Genomic DNA, 22,247 nt, shown 5'->3' with positions numbered 1-22,247 from the left:
CCTATGTAGAGATCTAAAAATGGCAGTTTGGAGAAGGCACCCTTCAAATATCAGGGACCTGGAGCAGTTTGCCAAAGAAGAATGGTCTAAAATTCCAGCAGAGCATTGTAAGAAACTCATTGATGGTTACCGGAAGCGGTTGGTCGCAGTTATTTTGACTAAAGGTTGTGCAACCAAGTATTAGGCTGAGGGTGCGAATACTTTTGTCTGGCCCATTTTTGGAGTTTTGTGTGAAATGATCAATGTTTTGCTTTTTGCTTCATTCTCTTTTGTGTTTTTTCATTTAAGACAAATTAAATGAACATAATAATACCAAAGAATTTGTGTTTGCGATCATTTTCAGGAAGAAACTGAGTATTATCTGACAGAATTGCAGAATTGTTTTATATGTGTAGTATGTATGTATGTTGCTTGAATGTACCATGTATGTATGTATGTTGTATGAATGTAGTATGTATGTATGTTGTATGAATGTAGTATATATGTAGTATGTAGGTAGTATATATGTAGTATGTAGGTAGTATGAATGTAGTATATATGTAGTATGTATGTAGTATGTACTGTATGTCTGTAGCATGTTGTATGTATGTAGTATGTATGTAGTATGAATGTAGTATGAATGTAGTATGAATGTATGAATGTAGTATATATGTAGTATGAATGTAGTATATATGCAGTATGTATGTAGTATGTACTGTATGTCTGTAGCATGTTGTATGTATGTAGTATGAATGTAGTATATATGTAGTATGTATGTATGTTGTACGAATGTAGTATGTATGTAGTATGTATGTAGTATGAATGTAGTATATATGTAGTATGTATGTAGTATGTATGTTGTATGAATGTAGTATATATGTAGTATGTATGTAGTATATATGTAGTATGTATGTAGTATGAATGTAGTATGTACTGTATGTCTGTAGCATGTTGTATGTATGTAGTATGTATGTATGTAGTATGAATGCAGTATATACTGTATGTAGTATGTAGTATGTATGCAGTATGTATATATATATTTTTTTTTTTACATTCAATACATTAGCCGGATGATGGGACTACTACTGTCCCATCATTGGCTAATGTGTCAATCACTGTCATTGTAGCAGGCATCGCCCGATGGGACTTGTAGTCCCATCGGACGATACCTGCACACACACAAGACCCCCGGCAGGCCCGCACAGACCCCCGGCAGCCGGCACAGGCACCCGGCAGGCCCGTACAGACCCCCGGCAGCCGGCACAAGCCCCCGGTAGGCCCGCACAGACCCCCGGCAGCTGGCACAAGCCCCCGGCAGGCCCGCACAGACCCCCGGCAGCCGGCACAAGCCCCCGGCAGGCCCGTACAGACCCCCAGCAGCCGGCAAAGGCCCCCGACAGCCGGCACAAGCCCCCTGGCAGGCCCGTACAGGCCCCCGGCAGCCGACACAAGCCCCCGGCAGGCCCGTACAGACCCCGACAGCCGGCACAGGCCCCGGCATGCCCGTACAGGCCCCCCGCAGTCGGTACAGGCCCCCCGCAGTCGGCACAGACCGCGCATCATGATGCGCACAGACAGCTTCACCAGCGATCAGGACCAGCGACGCCGAGCACGCAGTGTCGCTGTGTACTTTAGTTACCAGCGCGTTGATGCAGGGAGCTGGTAACTAAGGTACACATCGGGTTTCTAAGGGATGTGCGTCACTTAGAAACCCGATGTGTACCTTAGTTACCAGCTCCCTTCATCAGCGCGCTGGTAACTAAGGTACACAGAGGGTTACTAAGCACAAGCGCAGTGCTTAGAAACCCTGCGTTTACCTTAGTTACCAGCTGATCGCTGGTCTCCCGCCTGTCACACGCAGCGATGCGTGCTGGCCAGTGGGAGACCAGTGACCAAAAAAGTCCAGCGGTTTCCTACAGCGATCAGCGACACCGGCAGGGGGGCCGGTCGCTGATCACTGTCACACACAGCGATCTCGCTGGTGAAATCACTGTTACGTCACAAACCTTGTGACTCAGCAGCAGTCTCGCTAGCGAGATCGCTATGTGTGACGGGGCCCTAACACAATGGTCAATAAAGATATTAAGCAAACATCCATTGTTCAATGACCCTGCATCCCTGTCTTGCAAAGACAGCAGACAATAAGTATCAGACAGCAGACAATAACTATCAACAGAAAAGTCAGCATAAAGATAATAGTCTATGTCTCCATGCCTACTGAATTTAAGTCTGTCATCATTAACAAGAAATTCTGTGTTGTCACACAAGCATATTGTAATTTACTCATTTACTATAATAATGTTGAGAAAACCACTTTAACTTCATTAAAATAACATCTCACCCTAGCATCACTGAATAGTTAACAATCACTCTTGTGTTAACGCTTGAAAATGAACAAGAAAATATCTTAAAGGATACTTGTCATTTGATTCATGCTGCCTGAACTATGGACAGTATGAATTACACATCGCTTGAGTTATTGCAGTCATGTATGTTTTACTCTGAAAGGCTGCAGCATTTCAGAGAAAACATCCTTTGAAAAGTCGGTCATGGACTATGCATGGCATCTCCCCAACAGATTCTTTCTGTTCTATCCCATTTACTTACACATAGGGACAGGCCTCTGGGGACAGATTTCTTAGGCTAGTCATCTGAGATGCATAGTCATTGAATGACTTTTCAAATGATCTTCACTCTGAAACACCAAGTATAACATCCATGACTGCAGTGACGCAGCTGGTGTCCGATTCATGCAGTCTGTGGTCCAGGTAGCCAGAATCAGATGACAGGTTCCCATTAAGGCCATGCATGGAGTGTTTCAAAACTATCAGCAATATATGGGAGAATTCTCTAATTATGCTATAAAGTCTATAAGAAACAAATAAGAGTATTTTTGAGGGTGACAGAGCACAAAAACAGAAAAGAGAGACAAGGAAGTGTCTGCAGGAAACCTGCTATATTGTAGTGATCACACAATGCTGTCCAGCATCATTACTTGGATCATACTCTGTGTAAGCGCTAGTGAGCAGTTATAATTTGTACATGCCCCCTAATTGTAAATTGCTGTGGCATATGTTGGCGCCATATAAGTAAAAATGATTATTACATTTGTGCATTTCTGTTGCAGCCTTTAAATCTTAGCTGATTAGTTCTTCCATTTCCATTAGCTTCCATCAGTTGACCCATCAGAGTAAAGACTCATACACTCAGCAGTTTTTTGGCGTATGAGAAAAACGGACTGAGCTTCATCATTCTTCAGATTTTCACTAGAGTTTGGTCAGAGCTTCAACATTTTTTTTTTCACAGATGAGAAAAAATATTTTCCACCTTTGAGCTCGTTCACGAATCCATGTACGAAAAATCGTATCGATTATTCTGATCAGTCGTTGATCAGAGTTTGATCAGAGTGTGGTCCGAGTATCATCTATTTTTCTCGTATGTGGAGAAATAAAAAAAAAATAGTTTCTCCACTTTTCTCGAGCTGTTTGATTTTATTCACGGATCCATTGACTTGCGTTGACAATTTTGAATCAGACGCTTGGATCAAAATCGGCATTTTCCGCGATTTCCCATGTACCTCTCGGTCTGCAAAAAATCACGGTCATGTGAATGGCCCCATAGCATAATCTATCGGTGAAAAACATGGATAGCATTTGTACGTAAAATTCGGATGTCTAAATCAGACCTTCTCCTATGGCATCCGATTTTTTTTTTCATAGACTCAGACTTGCATTGCTGATTTTAACGTGACAGTCGGATCAATATCAGACATGTCTGACAATTTTGCACAAACCACTCAGTTCGAGGAAAACATCTGACAATCTGACATGTGAACAGCCCCATAGATTGACACAGGTAAGAGTGCAAGCCGTGAAAAAAAATGGATAGCATTTGTACAAGAAAGACGGTGTGTATGAGCCCTTAGCGCATGTGTCCAGAGCCCTTAGCGCATGTGTCCATGTTTATTTGGTGAAAATCAATCCTACATAAACTTATGACAATGGCAAAATATCGGTGTGAGATGTAAAGGATGTTAAACAGATGTAAGTGATGGTAAATATATCATAGTTCAGTACCAACCATTTCATAGGAGTTGAGCAGTTTTTTCTGCACATCAGGTATCGTTCCTAAGGATTCCAGATAAGGGTAACTGTCTTTCATGATGAGGTTCACAGATGGAGTGTTGTCACTATTCACCAGCCGTGATGCGAGGGACAGCATACATTGTTTGAGGCTGGAGCTGGTAGGGAGTCCACAGAGCTCCTTCAGCAACACCAGAGCATTCTAGAGCAGAAGTAAGAAGCAGAATCAACACAAGAGCAACCACACCACACTCTACTTAACCCTGATGAACCATGGTTTTTGTCTAGCACAGACCGAGTCTTCGTAGTGTTGAAAAAAATTTTGGCAGTCATTTAAAGGGGTTGTCCGACCTTACGGTACAAGTCTGCAGTCTATGTGGACTCTCCAATGCTGGCGGCGGACAAGTGACCACAAGAATGTGAATTGCATACATGCGGTCACTTGCCAACTAGACTTGTGCAGCCTTGCTCAATGCAAGTGCATTCAGTAAGGGCAGACATGTCTGGTTGGAATGTAGAAGGAAGTATGCAAATCGGATACTTGCCCGCTCCCGGCGCTGGAGAATCCTCACAGCCTGCAGTTCATGTGCTGTGAGGATTCACAAGTCTGCAGTCATATAGAATGACCCCAAGTCTGGACCACCCTTTTAACTAGAGTAATATTTACTTGAACGGTTTGGATAATTTCCTTTTATTTTTTGTTCCACTTTTTGTTTAGGGTACAGGTCTTCTTTTTTTACTTCAGTTTTTACATAAAACAGCATTTTTAGTGGCCAAATATTTTTCTTTCATTTTTTAATACTTCATCTTGAATTAAAAAAAAAAGTTTTCCTTTTTTTGTCCCCCAATCGGCTCCACACGGTATAATTGCTTTATAATTAACCCCTTATAGTAATTCTGGCCTCCATTCTGTAATAATGTTCTGAGGACAAACATTCAGTTGAAAAGAAACGCTGTTATTGGCAATCCCTGGAGCGAACCACGATCCTCTCAGAGGTCTGAGGACCACACAATGGAGCCTCGGGGGCCGCATGTGGCCTGCTAAGCACAGGTCAAACCCCTGATCAATATCCTACCTGGTTTCACTCTTAAATAACTTATCTCACCAATCTAGTCCTCCTTTTTTAGTAGCTCATCAATCCAGCATCATTAGAGAGCAACCCAAAAAGTTAGAAACAAAAAGTACATTTCTGGATGCAATGTCTAAGGTTTTGGCCAGCACTGGTTTAAATAAAAAAGTACATTAAAGATCACCTGTCACTGGGTCAAAAGTGACCAATTTTGCTCTTATATGATTTCTGCTGCTCCTCTAAGTATTCAGATTTTTCTTTTCCTAAATCTATCATGCTGTTCCAGGGCCCTACTTAATTAGTGCACACAATATGCTAATTTTTAGGGTCTTTAAGGCACAGGGTTCACCGGGTGTCTTTAGCCTGCTCTGCATATTTACAGTGTAAGCACCGCCCCATTGTGAAACACCATAAAAATTAGCTTATTGGCTGCATAAATAAAAACTCCATATCTCTGAAACCGTCTAGCGGGTTTGAAAAAAAAAAAAAAGGTGAAAACAATTAAATAAAAAATACTTCAGAGAGGCAAGTCAAAAATTAGAGTAAAAACTGACCACTTTTGACCTGGTGACACGTCACATCTTATGAAATATGTGTTTAGGCTGAGTTTACTACTGTCAACTATTAAGACTAACATTGGTAGTTTGTGTCATTGGATTTTCATACTAATTGTTTTGCTCTCTGCAGGGGCAGTGGGATTGGCTACAGCCTTGATTATTAAAACTGGTATTATTAATGATGATGCTTAGATCTATTGCACAATTATATTTTCAAGTGCAGCAAATGAAATCATCTGCCCTCAAAGCTTATTTTACATGGAGCAACTGCAGATCAATATGGAAAATATAGTAAAATGTAACACATCTTTTAAAAGTATTTTTGAATATATATTTTTTAAGGGAATTCATTAACAGATAATTGCTATATAATATGAGAAAAAGAAACATGATGTAGGAAAAGAGACCCTGATTCCAGTGATGTCTATTGGGCTGCTTACTGTAGTTTTGTTAAAATCAGTATTTTATCTCATGTAGATCTAGCAGTGCTCTGAATGCTGAGCTCTGTATAACCCCGCCCACACCACTGATTGGCTGCTTTCTGTACAAACAGTGCATAGGCAAAAAGCTGGTGAAGGCGGGGTTACACAGAGCAGAAGGTCTACATGGTAGGAAACAACTAGTCCTCTAGTAATAATCTGCTGATGAAACACTGATTTTATTGAGACAACAAGCAGCCCAGTAAATGATAATACATTAGTGGAATCAGGGTCTCTGTCCCTACATTATGCTGATCTCAGATTAAATAGCAAAAACCTAACATATTCTATTTAGCTATTAATACCAATAAATATGCTCACAATAACTGTATTGGTAGAGCAGTCATTGACTTTAAATAGCTTAGGCTGGTTTCACACTAGCGTTTTTTAGCGCTGCGCTTCGTGTGCGTCCATGCGCATGCGTCCTGCGCCCCTACCTTTAACATGGCATGGTCTAGCGTATGCACGCGTTCATATGCGTTTTAGTGCGCATGGTGTTTTTTTGTAGTGTGCGCCTAGGCGCGCCAGATGCATTCTGTTGCATTTTTGGTCCGTCTGACCTGTCTCAAAAATACGCATGCACACGCTTGCGCACGGAATGCGCAAAAAAATCAAATTACAGTCTATGGAAACGCAGGCGTGCGCATGGACATGCGCACGCCTGCGTTTAAAATCGCATGCGTTTTAAGAGTTAACATGGCTAGAAACTGGTTAAAACGCATGCGCCTAAAAAAAGCAAACGCATACAAAATGCATGATGCATTCTTTGTATGCGATTCTATTGCGGACGAAGCGCAGCACTAAAAAACGCTAGTGTGAAACTAGCCTTACATGAGCTAAAAAAACATGGCTGAGAGGGGAGTGATCATAAGAGCACTTGGGTCAAGAATCACCAGACTAGAAAAAACAGGAGAATAATGGAGATTGTTATTAGAGATTTTTTGTTGTTTTAGCTGACAATGAAAAATGGTCTAAGGTAGAAAATGTGGCAAAATGAGAAAATAATGGTGTAAATATCGCGGTCGCAGATGGAGTGATTGTGACTGAGTCCATCCTGGAGGGGGGCCGCCCCAACCTCAGCTGCACGTGCGTCCTCAGATGTCAGCATGCCAGGCACTGACGTCGCAAGGCAGGGACGTCACATAGCAGGCATGCCAATGTCAGCTACCAGCCTCTGCTGCTCCAGCTACAGAAGAAGATTCTGCATGTCGTGGGATTGGAGGACGGTGAGAGTTATTTTTTTTATGCAGAGGCAGAACAGGGTACATATATACCAGAAAAGTGCCCAGAATGGAGGACATGCATACCAGGATGTGAGACATGTATACCAGGATGTGAGACGTGTATACCAGGATGTGAGACGTGTATACCAGGATGTGAGACATGTATACCAGGATGTGAGACATGTATACCAGGATGGGAGACGTGTATACCAGGATGTGAGACATGTATACCAGGATGTGAGACATGTATTACCAGGATGGGCGACATGTATACCAGGATGGGCGACATGTATACCAGGATGTGAGACATGTATACCAGGATGTGAGACATGTATACCAGGATGGGCGACATGTATACCAGGATGTGAGACATGTATACCAGGATGTGAGACATGTATACCAGGATGGGTGACATGTATACCAGGATGTGAGACATGTATACCAGGATGTGAGACATGTATACCAGGATGTGAGACATGTATACCAGGATGTGAGACATGTATACCAGGATGGGCGACATGTATACCAGGATGTGAGACATGTATACCAGGATGTGAGACATGTATACCAGGATGGGCGACATGTATACCAGGATGTGAGACATGTATACCAGGATGTGAGACATGTATACCAGGATGGGCGACATGTATACCAGGATGGGCGACATGTATACCAGGAAGTAGCCAAGGATGGACTGACATATATACCTGGAAGGGACCTAGGATGGGGGACAGCACTACATAATGAAGGGGGGGGGGTATGAACACATTCGGTATGTCTTTATAGGATTTAGAATTCTATACATGTGAAAAACAAGCAGGGGGTCTAGGTTCAAATTTTGCCCGGGGCCCATTAGTAACTCTAGTTACATCACTGATACAAAAGCTAAAGCTCAGGTAGTCTCTGTCGTACCCATACACCCATGTGAATGCTGGAATCAATCACTGGCCTCATGGTCTCATACTATATATGCTAAGGTCAGTGATTAGCTGTAAATGTCATGTTATAAATGAATGTGTCATTGCGCAGCTAAGTAAATGAAGACCAAAGGAGAACACTGGAGTGGCACTGGAAGTGGGTATGGAGGCTTTCTTATCACATTCCTTAATTTTTAGCCCCATATTTTTTGTCTTGTCAGAAAATCTTTTTAAACATGACCGTTTATCATTTTTTTTAATGAAAAAGTGGCTGAAGATATGAATAAAACATATTTTTTATTTCTCATTTCCATTGTGGACATATTGGCTTGTAACATTTGTATCCCAATTCCCACTATAACTAAGGTAACGTTATTACAGATTCTTATCTGGGGTTGTTTACTTTTTCTACTCCATCATATTTTCCAATCATAAGCAGTCAATGTCATGAAAGAAATGTTTAAGAAACTCCCCCGGAGAAGTATAGAACATGCTTTTTGTGTGTGAAATGGTACGACTGATGTGTCTAACCAGGTCACATAGAGCTCTCATTGCCAGCATCAACTGTGATTACAAGTGCAGTGGGAATACAGCTGCACTGTAATGACATTGCACAGGTCAGCTTCTATCCCATTCATTGGTAAATAAAGCTTGGGTACCTGGAATAGATGCAGAGCTGTGCATGTGACACTGCAGCTCTCGACTCACAGCACTAACTGTACATGGGAGGGGAAGAGCAGATCTGTGTGTCAGTATATACAACACTCTGCATCTATGCCAGGCACACAGCTCTGCTCTCCTCCCGAAACGCTTAATCATAGATAACGCAGAGGGTTGTATGTAATGACACACAGCTCTGCTCTCCTCAATAGGTCACACAGATCTCAATGCTGGCACTTACAAGTGTGGCAGGGGGAAGAGCAGAGCTGTGTTCCATTACATACACTTCTCTTCATTATCTGTGATTAGAAGTGTCGGGAGAAAAGCAGAGCTGTGTGTCTGGTATAGATACAGAGTGGTGTAAGTAATGACACACAGCTCTGCTCTCCTCTCTAAATCAGATTTCAATGCTTGCACTTACAAGTGTGGCAGGGGGAAGAGCAGAGCTGTGTTCCATTACATACACTTCTCTTCATTATCTGTGATTAGAAGTGTCGGGAGAAAAGCAGAGCTGTGTGTCTGGTATAGATACAGAGTGGTGTAAGTAATGACACACAGCTCTGCTCTCCTCTCTAAATCAGATTTCAATGCTTGCACTTACAAGTGTGGCAGGGGGAAGAGCAGAGCTGTGTTCCATTACATACACTTCTCTTCATTATCTGTGATTAGAAGTGCCAGGAGAAAAGCAGAGCTGTGTGTCTGGTATAGATACAGAGTGGTGTAAGTAATGACACACAGCACTGCTCTCCTCCCTAAATCACACAGATTTCAATGCTGGCACTTACAAGTGTGGCAGGGGGAAGAGCAGAGTTGTGTTCCATTACATACACTTCTCTTCATTATCTGTGATTAGAAGTGCCAGGAGAAAAGCAGAGCTGTGTGTCTAGTATAGATACAGAGTGGTGTAAGTAATGACACACAGCACTGCTCTCCTCCCTAAATCACACAGATTTCAATGCTGGCACTTACAAGTGTGGCAGGGGGAAGAGCAGAGCTGTGTTCCATTACATACACTTCTCTTCATTATCTGTGATTAGAAGTGCCAGGAGAAAAGCAGAGCTGTGTGTCTGGTATAGATACAGAGTGGTGTAAGTAATGACACACAGCTCTGCTCCCCTCCCTAAATCACACAGATTTCAATGCCGGCACTTACAAGTGTGGCAGGGGGAAGAGCAGAGCTGTGTTCCATTACATACACTTCTCTTCATTATCTGTGATTAGAAGTGCCAGGAGAAAAGCAGAGCTGTGTGTCTGGTATAGATACAGAGTGGTGTAAGTAATGACACAGCACTGCTCCCCTCCCTAAATCACACAGATTTCAATGCCGGCACTTACAAGTGTGGCAGGGGGAAGAGCAGAGCTGTGTTCCATTCCATACACTTTTCTTCATTATCTGTGATTAGAAGTCCAAGGAGAAGAGCAGAGCTGTGTGTCTGGGATAGATACAGAGTGATGTATGTAATGACACACAGCTCTGCTGTACTCCACCTGCACTTGTCATCACCCTAGATGATGGCAGTGAGATCAGTGTGACCTGGATAGACACATTAGTCCTACCACATCTCAATGAGGAAGCTGATTTGAACCTCCTTCATTTTTTGTTTTTATGTACATGACATTGCTTATGATTGAGAAGAATCTCAGGTAAGGATCACTTGGCTACAGTGGAAATTAGCAAAAAAACTTTACAAGCTAGCACCTACTCAACGGAGTTGAGAAATAAAAAAAAAAACGATGTTTTATTCACATTTTCAGCCACTATGGTAATTTAGTATGTAAAAAATGGTGAAAGATCCTTTTTAATGAATAATCACAAATTAAGTACCGTGATCACAATAAGCATTGCTTACCTGCATGTTTTCTCTGACATCTGTGGCTTCCCTCAGAGGATGAACAGCAAGTTTAAAGATGTCATCCAAAACTTTAAGGCCAGTGTTTCTTAGCATTGTGTAATCCCTGGCTTTTTTCCCTATCCTTGCAGATAATCCACGTTTTTGAGCCTTTCCTCCTCCTGCTCTGCTGGTAATTGCAATATGAACAAACAGCTTAGCATGCTCCATTGTGTCTCCGACAAAAGAGCGTAGCGGCACATGTCTATAGCCAGGCTGTAAACATTCAATGGGCGTAGTATACTGGCCAATAAATTCATCGCCAATATAGTCATCATCAAGAACCATAAAACGCACCATGGCTAACTCTGGGAGGTTTACCTGAAATTCAAAGCTTTCATCAAAAATTGGGTTGTCACCATTTTGTTGCATTGTTTTAGTCCTTTGTTCTGCACAATCAGCAGGGATGCCATGAATTTCAATACATACATATGGGTCAATTACATCCCCTTTCGCACATGCTCCTTTTGGCTTAGGGAAATTTTGTCCACTGATGATTTTGATGTGAAGAACCTGAGGGGATACACCAGGCACAACACCTTTGGTGTTCGCACTAAAATACGACACTTGATCGCGCATGATGGATGGTCGAAGAACATACCCACAGCCACCATTTTGAAGGAACCAGCCAATGTTAAGATCCATCATTGGGCCTGGAGTCTGAAAATTCATAGCCACAATCTGACAACCACAATTCCAATAATCCTGTGGATTCATATTACTCGAGTCTATTCGCATTGGACTTGGATAAACCCTTGTTAAAAACTTTTTATTGTAGTTTACAAAGTCTTCTGGATACTCGTTAGCAATCCGACTAGCTTGGCTCTCACTAAAAGAACATATTTCACCATAACTTTGGTTTTTCATGGAGACATCAAAATCTTTGTACTGAACCGATTTGCAAATTGATACTAAATCTGATAGTTCTCTACAAAGTTTGATCAATCTCTGTTCTCCAAAATAATCTTCTGACATTCTTCGAGACATTTCAGCCTCCTCATCTTCATCGGTTACTTCTCCTTCTAAGAGGTCAAAATCGGATGGTAGCTTTTTACCTTTTACAATAATCTTTTTCTTAAGCTTTTCAGGAGAGGGAAGGTAGGAATCTGCTGGTAAAGGCATTTCTGTGTAGAGTTTACTCCCAAAGATCTTCTTTATATGTTGCACCATTACCTTTTGCTGTTGTATAGAGCAGTGGTTGCCAATGCAAAGTATAAGAGGATACTCAGAGGAGACGAAGGCATATTTGTTAATTACTTCAATAACGTTACGAAAGGCTAATGGTGACGTCATGCTATTTCGGTTGCAAATGATTGGCTCGTTATCTGGTCCATCGCTGACATCAAGCTCAATGCTTCTGCAAGCCATTTTCAGCGCCCTCACATATCCATTAATATCTGCTGGACCCCTAAACTGGTCTTCAATTAAGTATGTATTGTGGGAGGCGTTGATATAATAGTGTGACAATGGCTGTGTCATGTCCTGGCTAACCTTTTTATGAACAGGATCAAATATATCACATTCCTGGGACAAAAGATACTTTGTGAAACCATCAATAGTAAGAAAACCCTTCAAGCATCCTTCTTGAGTAAGCTCATAGTCTTGTATTATGTCCAAACACATATCTTCTGTTACCTGAGTCATCCCTTGCTCAGACTCTAAGAACAATAGTAGATCATTTGCATCTAGGTACTCTTTATTTTTGGAAATTTGTACAAGAAGAAAATACACTTCGGGTCTTGTACATAGTTCACTAAATGCTTCACAGAATTCTTCTTTGGTCACCCTGGTGGTAAGTTTTTCTTTGCTCTTCTGGATTTCTTTAAACTTTAACCTAACCTTTGTTTCTTTAATAGCAGGAGAGAGCTGTTTGATCAGTTCAACTGCAGTATCTTCTAACATAATGCCATTCCCATCTACATCTGCGGCATCAAAGATAGATTTCAACCAAGTAAATCTGGGTGTATTTTGCCCACCTTCTACCAAATCCAGTGATTGTTTACTATGAGAAACTAAGTATCTTAGACCTGAGACCCAAATATTGGCCACATCAGCTGAATTAGCCACTAGGTCTAAAGACTCATAATTCTCTCCATGAATTATTGAAAATGCACTGTCCTCACAAATTTGGTCTGCCAGTCCATTGTTCCTGAATGTTTCTGTGTTTTTGCCAAGTCGTATTTCTTTGATGGCCGAAATGTCCAACTTGGCTTTTTCAGGATCTTTTTTAGAAGGTTCCCAACGTAAAGCCTGCAAATCAGCGTCAAGAGTGAAAAAACGACTGTAGATACGAGAGTTTGGACGCACTTTCTTTAATTCGCAACCTCCTTGCATAAAACTGATGCAATCGCTGGCGCTGCTTATTTTCTTCTCGGATGGCATGCTGCTAAACGATACCGTTTTCTTTCTGCCAGGTTTTTGGTTTGCAGGGTCCTACAGGAAAAAAAGAAATTCTATAAGAATCAAAATTGTTACTTTGATACAGTCACCAAATATTGTACCCAATGCAGTAGTGTAACATGAAGGGGCAGTTTTTTGTGGGAGGGACACTCAATGGGCATTATTACTTTTGAAGGAGATTCTAGAGAAGAATTAATGCTTTCTAAAGGGGGCATCGATACATGGTTAGGGGGCACAACACTTGCCCCAGGCATTAAACACTACGCCATGGATCCTATATATTAAGTAAAAAATAGAAACAATTTGCAATGCTTTTACTAGAAGAAATAGGAACATTTCATGGCCCTAACGAGCAGACAATCAATTTTTAAGGCACTTGCAGGAAATTATGTGGAGCAGACACTCTGTTTTTAAGGCACTTGCATTAAATTTTGTGGAATATCTATTAAAGTTTTATCAGTTAATTAAAAGGTGTGAAGTACAGAGAACACAGTAAGGCGGCAGACCTGCAGCAGTACATTACCCATTTATTATTACTTATGATTCTACTCCAATTCTACGTAACATGTGCTATAATTCTTGCAGACACTGAATTTGTACCACCATAAACTAGTATTAAACAGGTATTAATGGAGACACTACAGCAGTAAGGTTAGTGCCATACATATTGTACAACAGTATTACAGAGATAGCTGACATGTATACATGGAAGAGTTACTCATAATTGATAGATGTTAAAGGGAACCTGTCAGCAGGAAGTTTATACCCCCCTTCTCAAACTATTTATTTGTTCAAGTAGCTCTTTCAAAGACCAGTCCAGCAATACCTTTACATGGCTAGTCCGCTCCTGTATTACCGAGAAATCGGTATTTGTATTCATATGAAAATTAACTATTCACAGATCTGAAACCTTTGTCACTCCAGCTCTATTCCCCTCCCATCTATTCCCAGGGCCGCCACCTGCTCCACTGACAGCATTTATGTTGTGTGACTTCAGGCAAAGGAACCATCGGTCAAGCAGGAGGCGGAGCTGCTGGGCAAGGAATAGAGCTGGAGCAACCGAGGCTTCAGATCTACAAATAGCTATTCAGCCTAATTTTGCATACAAAATCAAACTCTGATTTCTCAGTAATGGAGAAACGGACTGACCATGAAACGGTATTACTGCACTTGTCTTTGAAACAGCTACATGCACATATAATTAATTTGAGCTGGAAAATCCTGCTGACAGATTCCCTTTAAAAGCTGAAAACATTTCTCCAAAAGAGACATACATGGCCACGAGTGAAAACAAATTCTTCACATCCATTCCATTGGAACTACTAACACAGGAAAAGAAATATGATGTCATTGGAATCACTGAAACTTGGTGGGACAATACACATGATTGGAATACAAGACTAGAAGGATACAACTTATTTGCAAGAAACAGACTTGATAAACGAGGAGGGGGTGTCGCATTGTATGTTAGAAACGCGTATATCTGCACAGAGATTGAAGCTTCAGAGACTGGGAGTTCTGTGGAAACTGTTTGGGTAAGAATACAAGGACAGAACAATGGAAAGGACACCATTGTAGGCATTTACTACAGGCCGCCTGTGCAAGCTGAAGATATGGATGAACTCTTTATGCATCAAATGGCCAAGTTCTCCAAAAAATATGACATAGTTGTCATGGGAGATTTCAACTATCCAGACATTTGTTGGGAATCTCTCTCAGGCAAAACTAACAGGTCAAGGAAATTCTTATCCTCTCTTGCTGACAACTTTATCTTCCAAAAGGTAAGGGAGAAAACAAGGGGAACTGCTACCTTGGATCTAATCCTTAAAAACAGGGAGGAAATGGTTGAGGAGGTAAAAGTGGCTGGGACCCTAGAAGGTAGCGACCATGCTATTTTAGAATTTTGGATAACTAGAGGCGGAAGACCTGTGAAGACTCAGACGTCAAGGTTAGATTTCAGAAAGGCAGATTTTAAGGGATTCAGAAAGAGAATTGGAGGGATCCAATGGCTGGATATCCTTAAAGACAAAAATGTCCAGGAAGGATGGGAAATCTTGAAAAATGAAATTCTCAAAGCACAGTTGTTAACAATTCCGAAAAGAGGGAAGAATAGGAAGCAGTTAAGGAAACCAGGATGGATGAACACAGAACTTAAGCACATGCTAAAAAGGAAGAAAAAAATGTTTATAAAATGGAAAGAGGGAGGCATATATAAAAAAGAAGAATATAATGCTGTCTGCAGAACCTGCAGGGCACAAATCAGATTAGCTAAAGCTGAAAATGAATTGAGGCTTGCAAGAGATGTCAAAAGCAATAATAAAGGATTTTGGGGATATGTCAAAAGTAAAAGAAAAGTCAAAGATGCTATAGGATTTTTACAGGATGAAAATGATGAAATGGTAAGACAGGATGTTGAGAAGGCTGAACTTTTAAATTCCTATTTTGCATCTGTTTTCTCTCAGAAAGGAAATGTAACATCAACTGTTATTCACTGTCCTATTAAGGGAATAGAAGAATCCAGGATATCTATAAACAGAAAGATAGTGAGGAAACACTTAGCTAGCCTAAATGAATTCAAGTCTCCAGGTCCAGATGAATTACACCCCAGAGTACTGAAGGAGATAGCAGAAGAAATTTTTGAACCCCTCTCTATAATCTTTGAAAATTCTTGGAGAACAGGAGAAGTGCCAGAAGACTGGAGAAGAGCAAATGTTGTTCCTATCTTCAAAAAGGGGAAGAAGGTGGACCCAGGTAACTATAGGCCGGTGAGTCTGACTTCTATACCAGGAAAGATCTTTGAACAAATTATTAAACAACATGTATGTCAATACCTGGATAAGAATGAAGTGATTAAACAGAGTCAGCATGGGTTTGTAACTAATAAGTCATGTCAGACTAACTTAATTTCCTTCTATGACGGTATCACTGATTGGGTGGATCAAGGAAATGCTGTAGATATAGTATATCTTGACTTCAGCAAAGCATTTGACAAAGTCTCTCATACAATCCTTATTGAAAAAATGATTAAGTATGGAATGGACAAGGCAACTGTTAGGTGGATTCATAACTGGCTTAGTGATCGGACCCAAAGAGTGGTCGTAAATGGCTGCACATCCAGTTGGAAGAATGTCTCAAGTGGGGTACCACAGGGCTCTGTCCTGGGCCCTGTATTGTTCAACATCTTTAACAACGATTTAGATGAAGGAATTGAGGGTAAACTGATTAAATTTGCTGATGACACAAAGCTAGGAGGGATAGCTAATACTAGAGAAGAGAGAGAGAGGATTCAAAAAGATTTAAATAAACTGGAGAAGTGGGCAGCAACTAACAGAATGGTTTTTAACAGGGAGAAATGCAAAGTACTACATCTGGGCAATAAAAATGGAAAAAGCATATATAGAATGGGAGGAATAGGGCTAAGTGACAGCACATGTGAAAAAGACTTGGGTATACTAATAGATCACAGACTGAATATGAGTCAACAGTGTGATGCAGCAGCAAAAAAGGCAAATGCAATTCTAGGATGTATTAACAGAAGCATACAGTCTAGATCACGTGAAGTCATTATTTCCCTCTACTCCTCTTTGGTCAGACCTCATCTGGAATATTGTGTCCAATTTTGGGCACCACATTTTAAAAAAGACATCAACAAACTGGAGCAAGTTCAGAAAAGAGCGACCAGAATGGTGACCGGTCTGCAAACCCTGTCTTATGAGGAAAGATTGCAGGATTTGGGAATGTTTAGTTTGCAAAAGAGAAGACTGAGAGGAGACATAATAGCTGTCTACAAATATCTAAAGGGCTGTCACATTGTAGAAGGATCAACTTTATTCTCATTTGCACAAGGAAAGACTAGAAGCAATGGGATGAAACTGAATGGGAGGAGACACAGATTAGATATTAGAAAAACTTTTTGACAGTTAGAGTGATCAATGAGTGGAACAGGCTGCCACGAGAAGTGGTGAGTTCTCCTTCAATGGAAGTCTTCAAACAGAGGCTGGACAGACATCTGACTGGGATGATTTAGCGAATCCTGCTTTGAGCAGGGGGTTGGACCAGATGGCCCAGGAGGTCCCTTCCAACTCTACAATTCTATGATTCTATGATTCTACTATCAATACCTTATCTAATGGATTATTTTCATGATAGGATCTGGAACTGAGCTAATTTACTTAACTGAATCCTAGACATTTGTTGGACATGGAGTTATGTAAGAGCCCCAAAAAGGAGACTAACTGGACCAGCATTGGGCTCTAGAAGCCCATTGTGATGTCCTTGGTCATATGTCATGACCAGCATCAGCCAAACTCTGACTACAGTTTATCTTTAGATTTAGCAGTAGCTATAAATTCTCAAGCTCCTGGCTCCCTGGAAGATTTTCCTTACATAGAAGAAATGGTTTAGCTAATATTTTATCTTCATTGCATACAAACAGATTATAAAGAGATCAGCATGCTTTTTGATGAAATGTATACAACATGTCAATGATAAATGGAGGGATAAAGATTCTCATAACAAATAATACTCAGTGGTCTTTATTCAGAGCTAGAAAATCAATCTTCTGGTTGTTCACCTCCAAAGTCTAAAATTCGTCTACTTCACTAATCCCAAAAACAAACGTCCTCCAAGTAACATAGTGTGTGACTTGAGATTCAGTGAAGAGGTGTTTGGAAAACCTATAACAAATACCTGTGTGAGTTGCTGAATTGTAGGTTGCTGAGTGCTTTCTACCTGTCCAATTTTTGGGGGGCTTGGGGGCTTGTTTAACCTATTTTTTTTTTTTTTCTCTCTAATCTTTAATCTCTTATTTTACTATCTGTGTTTTTAAGGGTTAACTATATTGCATTTAAATCTTGAGGTGTAACTATATTCACAAGGGGTTAATTAAGGGTGGGAGTTCATACAGTAATTAAGGGTTTATAAGGGGCAGCTGGTTGGGGCTTAACTCCTTTTGGAAGTGCATTGAGCAGCAAGGTGGTGTGCTGGTAAAAGGGGAAAAAAAAAAAAAAAAAATCTTTTAAATCTTCTGCCTGAGCGAGTGTGAACGAGCTGAGTGTGACCTGAGCGTAAGTGCGAACTGTGGTAAGTGTGTGACTTGAGATTCAGTGACTTTGGATTCAGGGAGTTTCCAAGGGAGGTCTTACTGAATTGCTGTTATATTTTATTAATACTTTTTATTTATTTTTGCTTATCGTATTGTCTTTTGCAATCCCCATTAGGATGTGCTCCACTATTGCCAATGCCATCCAGTGCACGTCTTGCTGCATGTATGAAATCCTTGAACAGCCGGTCGAGGGTGCATACTGCTGTGCGAGATGTGAGCACGTTGTGCATTTGGAAGCCCAGATTCTGGATCTAAATGTGCAGCTGGCAACACTGAGATCCATAGACAATATGGAAAGGAGTCTTCTGCTCACTGAGCAGACGCTCAATGGGATAGATGAGGGGGGGGATGCTAGGTTGGAGCTGCAGGACAATGAAGCAGCTAGCTGGGTGACAGTTAGAAGGAGGGGTAGAGGGAAGAGCACCAGGGAGGCTAGTCCTGATCTGGCACACCCCAATAAGTTTGCTAAGTTGGCAGATGAGGGGAGTGTTAGTGCAGGAGTAGCACTGCTGCAGCAAGGCATGTCCTCTGAAAGCCGGATGAGTGTCTGCTCCAGTAAGGGGGGAAATAGGAGAGCAGGGCAGGCCAGACAGGTTCTGGTAGTGGGAGACTCAATTATTAGGGGAACAGATAGGGCAATCTGTCACAAAGACAGGGATCGTCGAACGGTGTGCTGCCTACCTGGCGCTCGAGTCCGACACATCGCTGATCGGGTTGACAGATTACTGGGAGGGGCTGGTGAGGATCCAGCGGTCATGGTGCACATTGGCACAAATGACAAAGTTAGAGGTAGGTGGAAGGTCCTTAAAGATGATTTCAGGGAATTAGGCTGTAAGCTTAAAGCAAGGACCTCCAAGGTGGTATTTTCGGAAATACTTCCTGTACCACGTGCCACGCCAGAGAGGCAACGGGAGATTAGGGAGGTTAATAAGTGGCTCAGGAATTGGTGTAGGAAGGAGGGGTTTGGGTTCCTGCAGAACTGGGCCGACTTCTCAGTTGGCTACAGGCTCTACGCTAGGGATGGGTTGCACCTCAATGGGGAGGGTGCAGCTGTGCTGGGGGAGAAAATGGCTAGAAGGTTGGAGGAGTGTTTAAACTAGGGACGGGGGGAGGGTATTCCTTTTATAGGAGGGGAAGACAGTGCAGCTAGAGACCTGGGCACAAATAATGAAATTGGGGGTGGGGGTGGCATGGGGGTGGGGTTAGAACAGTTAATAATTTAAGAAAAAATAGAGGTACAGAGAGATACATAAAGTGCATGTATACTAATGCCAGAAGCCTCGCCAACAAGATGGAGGAATTGGAGTTAATGTTGTTGGAGCATAATTATGACATGGTGGGGATATCTGAGACATGGCTGGACGAGAGCCATGACTGGGCTGTTAATGTACAGGGCTATAGTCTGTTCAGAAATGACCGTACTAATAAACGAGGGGGAGGCGTGTGTTTATATGTAAAATCATCCTTAAAACCCATCCTTCATGATAATATATATGAATCTAATGAAAATGTAGAGTCCCTGTGGGTAGAGATATGGGGAGGAGGGAAAAATAATAAATTACTGATAGGGGTTTGTTATAAGTCTCCAAAAATAATGGAAGCAACAGAGAATATCCTTATAAAGCAAATAGATGAAGCTGCGACTCAAGGAGAAGTCATTATTATGGGGGACTTCAACTACCCTGAAATACATTGGGGAACCGAAACCTGCAGTTCCAGCAAAGGTAATAGGTTTTTGACAACTATGAGAGACAATTACCTTTCACAACTGGTTCAGGACCCAACAAGAGGGGGGGCACTGCTAGACCTAATATTATCCAACAGGCCAGACCTCATATCAAATGTAAGGGTTGGGGGTCACTTGGGTAATAGTGATCACAAATTAATAAGTTTTCATGTATCCTTTAATAAAATGTGTAGTAGAGGGGTTACAAGGACACTAAACTTCAGGAAAGCAAATTTCCAACGGATGAGAGATGATCTTGGTGCAATTAACTGGGACGATATCCTGAGACACAAAAATACACAAAGAAAATGGGAGACGTTTATTAGCATCCTGAATAGGACCTGTGCACAATATATACCGTATGGGAATAAACATGCGAGAAATAGGAGGAGACCACTATGGCTAAATAGAGCTGTAAGGGGCGCAATAAGAGATAAAAATAAAGCATTTAAAGAATTAAAGCAAGTAGGTAGTGATGAGGCATTAACTAAATACAGAAGATTAAATAAATTCTGTAAAAAGCAAATCAAAACAGCAAAGATTGAGACAGAGAGACTCACTGCCAGAGAAAGTAAAAATAATCCCCAAATATTCTTTAACTACATAAATAGTAAGAAGCTAAAAAATGATAATGTTGGCCCCCTTAAAAATAGTCTGGGTGAAATGGTGGAGGAGGATGAGGAAAAAGCCAATATGCTAAATGACTTTTTTTCGACAGTGTTTACACAAGAAAATCCCATGACCGATAACATGATCAGGGATAAAAATTGTCCATTAAATGTCACCTGCTTAACCCAGCAGGAAGTACGGCGGCGTCTAAAAATCACTAAAATTGACAAATCCCCGGGCCAGGATGGGATACACCCCCGAGTACTGCAGGAATTAAGCACAGTCATAGATAGACCATTATTTTTAATCTTGAAAAGATTCCATAATAACAGGGTCTGTACCACAGGACTGGCGTATAGCAAATGTGGTGCCAATATTCAAAAAGGGGACAAAAACTGAACTTGGAAATTATAGGCCAGTGAGTTTAACTTCAACTGTGGGTAAAATCCTGGAGGGTTTTCTAAGAGATACTATACTGGAGTATCTGGAGAAGAATAAACTTATGACCCAATATCAACATGGGTTTACAAGGGACCGTTCCTGTCAGACTAATCTGATAAGCTTTTATGAAGAGGTAAGTTCCGGACTGGATCAAGGGAATGCAGTGGACGTGGTGTACATGGACTTTTCAAAAGCTTTTGATACGGTGCCACACAAAAGGTTGATACATAAAATGAGAACAATGGGGATAGGGGAAAATATGTGTAGGTGGGTTAAGAGCTGGCTCAGGGATAGGAAACAAAGGGTGGTTATTAATGGAGCACACTCGGACTGGGTCACAGTTAGCAGTGGGGTACCACAGGGGTCAGTTTTGGGCCCGCTTCTTTTTAACATATTTATTAATGACCTTGTAAGGGGCATAGAGAGTAGAATTTCAATATTTGCAGATGACACTAAACTCTGCAGGGTAATCAATACAGAGGAGGACAATTTTATATTACAGGAGGATTTATGTAAACTAGAAGCTTGGGCTGATAAATGGCAAATGAGCTTTAATGGGAATAAATGTAAGGTCATGCACTTGGGTAGAACGAACAAGATGTATAATTATGTGCTTAATTGTAAAACACTGGGCAAAACAGTCACTGAAAAAGACCTGGGTGTATGGGTGGACGACAAACTCACATTTAGTGGCCAGTGTCAGGCAGCTGCTGCAAAGGCAAATAAAATAATGGGATGCATTAAAAGAGGCATAGATGCTCATGAGGAGAACATAATTTTACCTCTATATAAGTCATTAGTGCGACCACACTTAGAATACTGTGTACAGTTCTGGTCTCCGGTGTATAAGAAAGACATAGCTGAACTGGAGCGGGTGCAGAGAAGAGCGACCAAGGTTATTATGGAACTGGGGGGTCTGCAATACCAAGACAGGTTATTACACTTGGGGTTATTCAGTTTGGAGAATCGAAGGCTTAGGGGTGATCTTATTACAATGTATAAATATATGCGGGGACAATACCAAGACCTTTCTAATGATCTTTTTACTCTTAGACCTGTGACGGGGACAAGGGGGCATCCTCTACGTCTGGAGGAAAGAAGGTTTAAGCAT

The 22,247-nt window shown here is 41.3% G+C and overlaps 1 protein-coding gene across 1 annotated transcript in view; it reads right to left on the bottom strand.

Annotated features, from left to right (window-relative positions):
- The window catches only part of PLCL1 (phospholipase C like 1 (inactive)), a 458,706-nt gene that overhangs the window by 132,036 nt on the left and 304,423 nt on the right, over window positions 1-22,247 (bottom strand). The window contains exons 2-3 of the mRNA XM_073551554.1: window positions 10,818-13,289; window positions 4,060-4,263 (exon numbers count right to left, since the gene is read on the bottom strand). Of these exons, the coding sequence (XP_073407655.1) occupies window positions 4,060-4,263; window positions 10,818-13,289 (2,676 nt within the window). The remainder of the gene's footprint in view (window positions 1-4,059; window positions 4,264-10,817; window positions 13,290-22,247) is intronic.

The sequence above is a fragment of the Dendrobates tinctorius genome, unplaced genomic scaffold (assembly GCF_039654945.1).
Source record: "Dendrobates tinctorius isolate UK_male_01 unplaced genomic scaffold, ASM3965494v1 ptg000177l, whole genome shotgun sequence".
Taxonomy (NCBI): Eukaryota; Metazoa; Chordata; class Amphibia; order Anura; family Dendrobatidae; genus Dendrobates; species Dendrobates tinctorius.
This window is presented reverse-complemented; position numbering and strand designations above follow the sequence as displayed.